This window comes from Sinocyclocheilus anshuiensis, unplaced genomic scaffold (genome assembly GCF_001515605.1).
Source record: "Sinocyclocheilus anshuiensis isolate Anshui unplaced genomic scaffold, SAMN03320099.WGS_v1.1 scaffold709, whole genome shotgun sequence".
NCBI lineage: Eukaryota > Metazoa > Chordata > Actinopteri > Cypriniformes > Cyprinidae > Sinocyclocheilus > Sinocyclocheilus anshuiensis.
The window spans coordinates 849,693-856,992 of record NW_015540926.1 but is presented as its reverse complement, the minus strand read 5'-3'; the positions used below and the strand labels follow the sequence as shown (position 1 = coordinate 856,992).

The following is a 7,300-nucleotide window of genomic DNA, read 5'->3' as shown; positions in this document are numbered from 1 at the left end:
GTCTTTCTGTCTGTCTGTCTGTCTGTCTGTCTGTCTGTCTGTCTATCTATCTGTCGGTCCGTCCGTCCGTCCGTCCGTCCGTCTAGCCGTTTAAATATCTATCTATCCATTCATTAGTCCATCCATTTATCTATCTTTCTGATTATCTATGCTAACTTTTAAACAAGACATTTTGTATTGACACTTGCCTTTTCTATTTCCTTATTTGTTCCTTCTGGTTTTTCACTGGGACGTGTTTATGTGTGATTTACACCTGCTTTGCTGTAAGTGTGTGTGTGTCTGTGCATGTGTGTGAGTGCGTGCGTGCATGCGTGCATGCGTGAGTGATGGAGTGTGTGTGTGTGTGTGTGTGTGTGTGTGTGTGTGTGTGTGTGTGTGTGTGTGTGAGATGAGCAGGAGCACAAAGACGAGCTGTTTGGAACAAGCAGAATGGAGAGCGCTGGGCGACAGACGGGATGAAAACTACCGTCTTCTGCTTTAGTTTCCTGGCAACTCCTTTCCACTAAAAAGCAGCATGAGCTCTCAGTGTCTGGCAGCGCCGAAAAACACTCGCTCTTTTATATTTGCTTTCAACAGTCAATCAAAGTTATAAAACTCTAAAAAAAACATCTCTAAAACAGGCTATCATTCACCCCTAAACACTAATCACAATATAACATCTGAGCAGAGATAAATAAAACAGCACTGAATGTCCGTCTGAGTAAAACACAATATTTTAAATGCTTCTTTATTCCTTGTTGTTGCCATTGTCTGCACTACATTAAAGGAATAGTTCAGCCAAAAATGAAAATGTGCTGGAAATGCGCTCACTCTCAGGCCATCCAAGATTAGGATGAGTTTGTTTCTTCATCAGGTTTGTAGAAATGTAGCACTGCATCAGTGTCTCAGCAATGGATGCTCTGCAGTGAATGGGTGCCGTCAGAATGAGAGTCCAAACAGCTGATAAAAACATCACAATAATCCACAAGTAATCCACACCACTCCAGTCCATCAGTTAACATCTGGAGAAGACAAAAGCTGAAACACATCCAGCATTAAGATGCTTTTAACTCAAATACGAGTCCATAATCTATAATAACGCTTCCTGCAGTGAAAAAGTGCATCACCTGTCATCTCTTATGGAAGCGTTATTATGAATTATGGACTCGTATTTGAGTTAAATCTTGAGTGATCTTGGATTGGCCTGAGGGTGAGTACATTTCGAGCACATTTTCATTAAACTATTCGTTTAAGAGTAACCCACATTAATTTACTATGTTGACAAATAGCCTGCACAGCCTTTCCAGAAAAGGAAAGTGGTTTTAGATTTGAATGACGGATTGTTTTGATGAATGATTGATCAGTTATTTATTTTTCATGTTGATGACAGGAGGCAGTCTTACCTTTGTTGTCATCCTTTGATGTCACTTCCTGTGTGTCTCGTCTCCAGCACGTCTCCTCTAGGTTTTGTCCATCTGCTGTTTCTCTGTATTTAAGCTCATTTACTTTGCAGCATTCCGGTTCTTTCTTCATCTTGTCCAGCTGGTTCTCCGGTCGATCTGAAGGACAGAGGTTTGCACTGTGGTCAAGATGAGCCTTTGCCTCGCTGGACAAACGCTGTCTGGCGCTCTGGAGTGATGCTGCTGCCCTTTCCACCGCCTTTGAGGAGGACTGTTCATCAGAGACGCTGAGAGAGAGAGAGTAAAACAACACAAGCTCTGTAAGACAGAACATTACACAGCTCAAAACATCTGAGCAAAGCCAATGAATACATAAAAACAGCACAGCACAGTGCAAACGCTCACAGAAGAGCAGATAACACAACATTGTCCAGTAAAATGTCTAAACGTCTAAAGCCAGTGCAAAAGTAGAAAATAAAACAATGGATAAAAACAAAACAAACCAACATATTATTTATAATGTTTTTAATTCATCTTAGATATTTTGACAAGAAAACATGACAAAAAACATATTTTAGAAAAATAAATAAATAAATAAAATAAACCAACCAGTACTTTTGCACTGTTTTCCAGTAAAATATCTAAACATCAAAAGCTAACGAAATAGGTTTAACTAAATTAAAAAAAAATCCACCAATGGATTTAAATAAACTTAATTCAAAATATATTAAACATTACAGTTTTTCTTTTTAAGTAAATGTCTTATTTTAAGGATTTTATGTTTAAGGATATTTTTACTAAAACCCTGACAGAAATATAGATTATGAAATTATTGTTCTGCACTACAGACACAGAAAGCAACACAAAACAATAATAAACCGTCTCCTAACTAAAATCTGCCAATAAATAAAAATAAAAAAAAACTTGAAGATATTATATGTATCCTGTTTTATGAATGTTTAGGGAAAAAACAGATTAAGAAAATTATTTTTTGTAGCACAGATACAGAAAGCAAGACAAAACAAAAATAAAAAATGTACTAACTAAATAAATAAAATAAAATAAAAAAAACACAATTCATATCTTACATGATTTTGCTTCTTAAGTAGACTTATCTTATAAAAGCACAACAAAAACACAAATTATACAAATTTAATCTATTATACAAATCAAGTTTTTATTTTTATTTTTTTTGCCCTACAGATACAGAAAACAAAGCAAAAATAATAAACTAAATAAAATTTGGAAAAAAATAAACCCACTTAATTCAAAGATACCTTATTTTACACGGTTTTGCTTCTTCAGTAGATTTATCTATGTTTTGGGATGTGTAGAAAAAAAACAAAATACAGTTTAAGAATTATTATTATTATTATTATTTTGCAGTACAGATACATAAATGCATACATAAACAAACAAACAAACCTTCTACTAACTAAAATAAAATAAAAAATAAATAAATTCCTGCATTGCATAAAAAACACTAAATACAAGACACATTATCTTACACAGCTTGGCTTCTTAAGTAGACATATCTTGCGTTAAGGACGTTGGAGGAAAAAAACAACAACAAAAATACAGTTTAAGAATTTTTTTTTTGCAGTACAGACACATATTTCAATCCAAACATTAAAAAAAAAAAAAATAAATAAAAAAAATACTAAACCAGTTTTTTTTTTCTGCCAAAACACCTACCAGAGAACTGCAGAATGGTTCCTTTATGCTTCACCAGAGCACCGTGAGTTATAAAAACCCGTCTTTTGATCGGAGACACGCTGACGCTCCAGCTCACCTGCGCCGGCGTTTAACCCCTCGTGCCCCGAGCAGAGCGCATCTGTAACATCCCGAGCCGTTCCAGCGCTGCCGTCTGGCTCCTCACAGCCGCGGATCAGACAGCATGTGACCGCTGTGAGAAAGACTCTATTGTGTGTCTCTGGCTTCATGTGACGCTGTCGGAGCCAGAGGTGAGCGCTGTATCTGTGCCTGATCTGGAGGACTCTCGAGGACTCCAAGCGTCCACTTTAGGACCGTCTGTTTCCAGAGGGACCAACAGCTTTTCCTGAAATTATTCTGGCCTGATTACTGATGACGAGTGGAGCGGAAGTGGACATATGTTTGTGTCTCGAGGGTTTCTTGAGAAGGTCTCATGTGAATGAAACTCAAATTCAAAGCTACAGGCGTTTCTGCATTTCAGAAAAACAAACCTGTATGTGAGCTGTTCAATAATGATCATTCATTCATTAATTCATTCATTCATTCATTCATTCATCCATCCATTCGCTCATTCATTAATTCATTCATGCATTCATTCATTCAGTCATTCATGCATCCTTTCATGCATTAATTAATTAATCAATCAATTAATTCATTCATTCATTCATTCATTCATTCATTCATTCACTCACTCATTAATTAATTTATTCATGCATTCATTTATTCATTCATGCATCCTTTCATGGATTCATTTATTCATGCATTCATTCATGCATGTATTTTTATTTATTTGTTTTGTGCCTTGCAATCTGTATAATACAAATATTTTAATCTATATTTCTGTTGTTTTTTAACATCTCTAAAAGCAAGATAAATCTACTTAAGAAGCAAAACTGTAGGATAATGTGTCTTGAATGAAGAGTTTTGTAAATTAATTGGCAGATTTTATTTATTTAGGAGACCATTTATTTATTTATTTATTATTTTTTTTGCTTTTCTCTCTGTATCTGTACTACAAAAACGTATGTTCTTAATCTGCATTATTCTTGTGTTTTTTTTTTTTCTAAACATCCTTAAAACAAGTTAAATCTACTTAAAAAGAAACAAAACTGTGTAAGGTTCACTGGCAGATTTTATTTAATTAACTGGCAAACATTTTTTTCTTGTTTTCTGCCTCTGTAATGGATTTATTTTTTTCTTAATCTGTATTTTTCTCATGTCTTTCTTACGGAAGCGCCCACGCTGGAGGACAAGCAATAATAAAAAAATAAAACCATCTCGAGATTAAAGTCGTTAAATTTCAAGAAAAAAGTCGAGATAAAATGTTGAGATTAAACTAATTAAATTTAGAGAATAAACTCGTTATGTTTCGAGAAAAAGACTCATTAAATTTCGAGAAAAAAAGTCGAAATAAAATGTTGAGAATAAACTCATTAAATAACCAGAAAAAAGTCATTACATTTCGAGAAAAAAACTCGTAAACTTTCAAGAAAAAGTCGAAATAAAATGTTGAGAATAAACTCATTAAATTACGAGAAAAAAATAGTTAAATTGCGAGAAAAAAATCATAAAATTTCGAGAAAAAAAGTCAAGAATAAACACACTCATGTCATGTTCATTTCATCGCGTTGGACGGTGTTATTTAGCGTCTGCAGTGGGGTGGGTCGGAGAGTAATGCACTGGGGAGTAGCGACTGATACGATCCACTGGGATCGAGTCCGTCTTTTGACAAACTCGCTTTTCTTTCTTTTCTCATCAAATATCACATCAGAAAATTGGAAATCAATTGCTTAACGAGTGTTTAATAATAATGTATTAATTAGGTAAGTTTAGTGTTACTACGGTAAATTCATTGTAAATATTAATTTGTGGATTGAAAAGTATTCTAACTGGATTGTTGTCACATGGTGTTTCTCCTGTTTTCCGCGTCAGTGTTGTTTCATCTGCCTTTAAACTAGTTTAAATCACTGTGACATCTGTGGTTTGTATAGGAGAGCTCAGCTCCAAACTCGAACGCTTCTCAAAGCACTGTTTAGTGGTCGCCTGATCGAGACCTGCGAGTAAACGCATTTGTTCTGAGCTCGCGCTACGCTATCTTTAGACAGCGCTAAATATGATCCGTTCAGCACGCTTCACACGAGTAGCACTCTTCCGATTTCGATGCGCTAAAGAAATTACAGCGCATATGAGTTATCAAATTGTTGTCACTCACGTTTTACTGATACATCTGGCCTAAAATTTAGTGCTGTCACCTTGTGTTGACATTGTGAAACTGCATGATTTGTAAATTATGATTGGCGGGCCACATATAATAGCCTACATTTTAATAGACAAGCCATTTGAAATTCATCCACGAGCCGTATTTGGCCCGCGGCCAGACTTTGGACACCCCTGCCAGTTGCTATTTACAGTTATATGTATTATTTACACTAAGTGACAACAGCAGCATTTTAGATATGTGCTATTTACACTAAGTGAAAATAGCCATTATATTTACGTTATGTAAAAGCAGCAGATATTTGCAATAAGTGTAAATAGTAGATAGCAATCACAGATTCTAGCACGTCTTGGAATATATGAACCAAATTATGAATTTTCACTGTATATTGTCATCTGAATGAGTAAGTAACAAGTCTGGCACTTTTGTTCTGACCAACTGAGGAAAAAAGCATTACAATAAATTGCGCTACCAATGGTGATTTAATCTAAAGATCGGTTAGCTCATATCACATCAAACTGTGCAAATTATTATTATACTTTATTCACAAATTATTAATGTTAACAACATCAGCATTGCGTCACTATGTGTGTATTAGTGTGTAGATTTCAATTTCTGTACGGTCTAATATCTAATTGTCATACCATTCGAATTTCATATTAAGAATTTAATATTAAGAAACCTTTTAACCCAAAAAGCAAACTATGCTCCCTTCGAACTGGTTGTCTTTAAAATACAAATCTTGTGTAATCCCAGGCTATCTGTAATCAGAAGCATATTTAAAACTGGAATATAAATTAATTTTAATCACATGTGTTTCATAAACACATAATCCTTTCTGGATTACAATCCGCCATCATTTAATTATTACAGCTGCTGTGAGAAAAGGCTTTAAACGATCCGCCACCTGCAGGATCCTCACATGCGATAGCCTAGTAGCCGGGACAACTTCTTTATGTTTACAGACGTGATGTAATGACGCGGCAGCATGCTCGAATTTCCCGCGAAAACCTACCCGTACCACTCAAACTAGAAAATATTATTATAAGCTAACCGTTGTGAATCGGGCTAAAGTAAGGCGATAGTTTTGAACACTGGCTGTTTATGTACTTGCTCAAATATTGATTTCGGATAATTTTTAACCAAAAAAAAGTTGCGGACTGTAGCTTTAAGCAATTGATTTCCACTTTTAAAAGGACGAAAAGCGAGTTTATTCTCAACATTTTTTTTCAACTTTTTTTCTCGAAATTTAATGATTTTTTTTCTCCAAATTTGACTTTTTTCTCGTAATTTAATGAGTTTATTCTCAATATTTTGACTTTTTTTCTCGAAATTTAACGAATTTTTTTCTCGAAATTTAACAACTTTTTTCTCATAATTTAATGAGTTTATTCTCAACATTTTATTTTGACTTTTTTTCTCAAAATTTAACAAGTTTTTTTTTCCAAATTTAACAAGTTTTTCTCAAAATTTAACAACTTTTTAATGGTAATTTAATGAGTTTATACTCAACATGTTATTTCGACTTTTTCCTCGAAATATAACGATTTTAATCTCGAGATGGTTTAAATTTTTTTTTTTATTATTTCTTGGCCCTAATCCTCTTCAGTAGGATACTCCACCCATAAATGTACATCCTTGAAAGCACACAGTTTTCTAGCGTTTTCTTTAACTTCTCAGGTAATATCAATGGTATGACCTATTTCAGATGGGCCTAAATTACAACAACAATGGTTACATAGGCACACATATAGGCCAATTTAATTGTTTGATCAAAATGATTGCTAAAGATAATTTAGTAGTCGCTGGATATTGGTAGGGACATGTCTCTAGTGTCCCTACTAAATTATATGCCCTTGATTGGTGAGCAAGTGATGTAGCCTAATACATTTCTCTAAATATGTTCTGATGAAGAAACAAACTCATCTACGTCTATCATTTTTTGACATTGTCAGGCTGGCCGCAGTTCGCCCAAAAATGAAAATGAAAA

At 34.5% G+C, this 7,300-nt stretch overlaps 1 protein-coding gene across 1 annotated transcript in view; it reads right to left on the bottom strand.

The window, feature by feature from the left end:
• Positions 1 to 7,300, bottom strand: part of kndc1 (kinase non-catalytic C-lobe domain containing 1) — a 67,120-nt gene that overhangs the window by 19,172 nt on the left and 40,648 nt on the right. Inside the window, exon 15 of the mRNA XM_016487320.1 lies at positions 1,383 to 1,666. Coding sequence (XP_016342806.1) covers positions 1,383 to 1,666 — 284 coding nt within the window. The remainder of the gene's footprint in view (positions 1 to 1,382; positions 1,667 to 7,300) is intronic.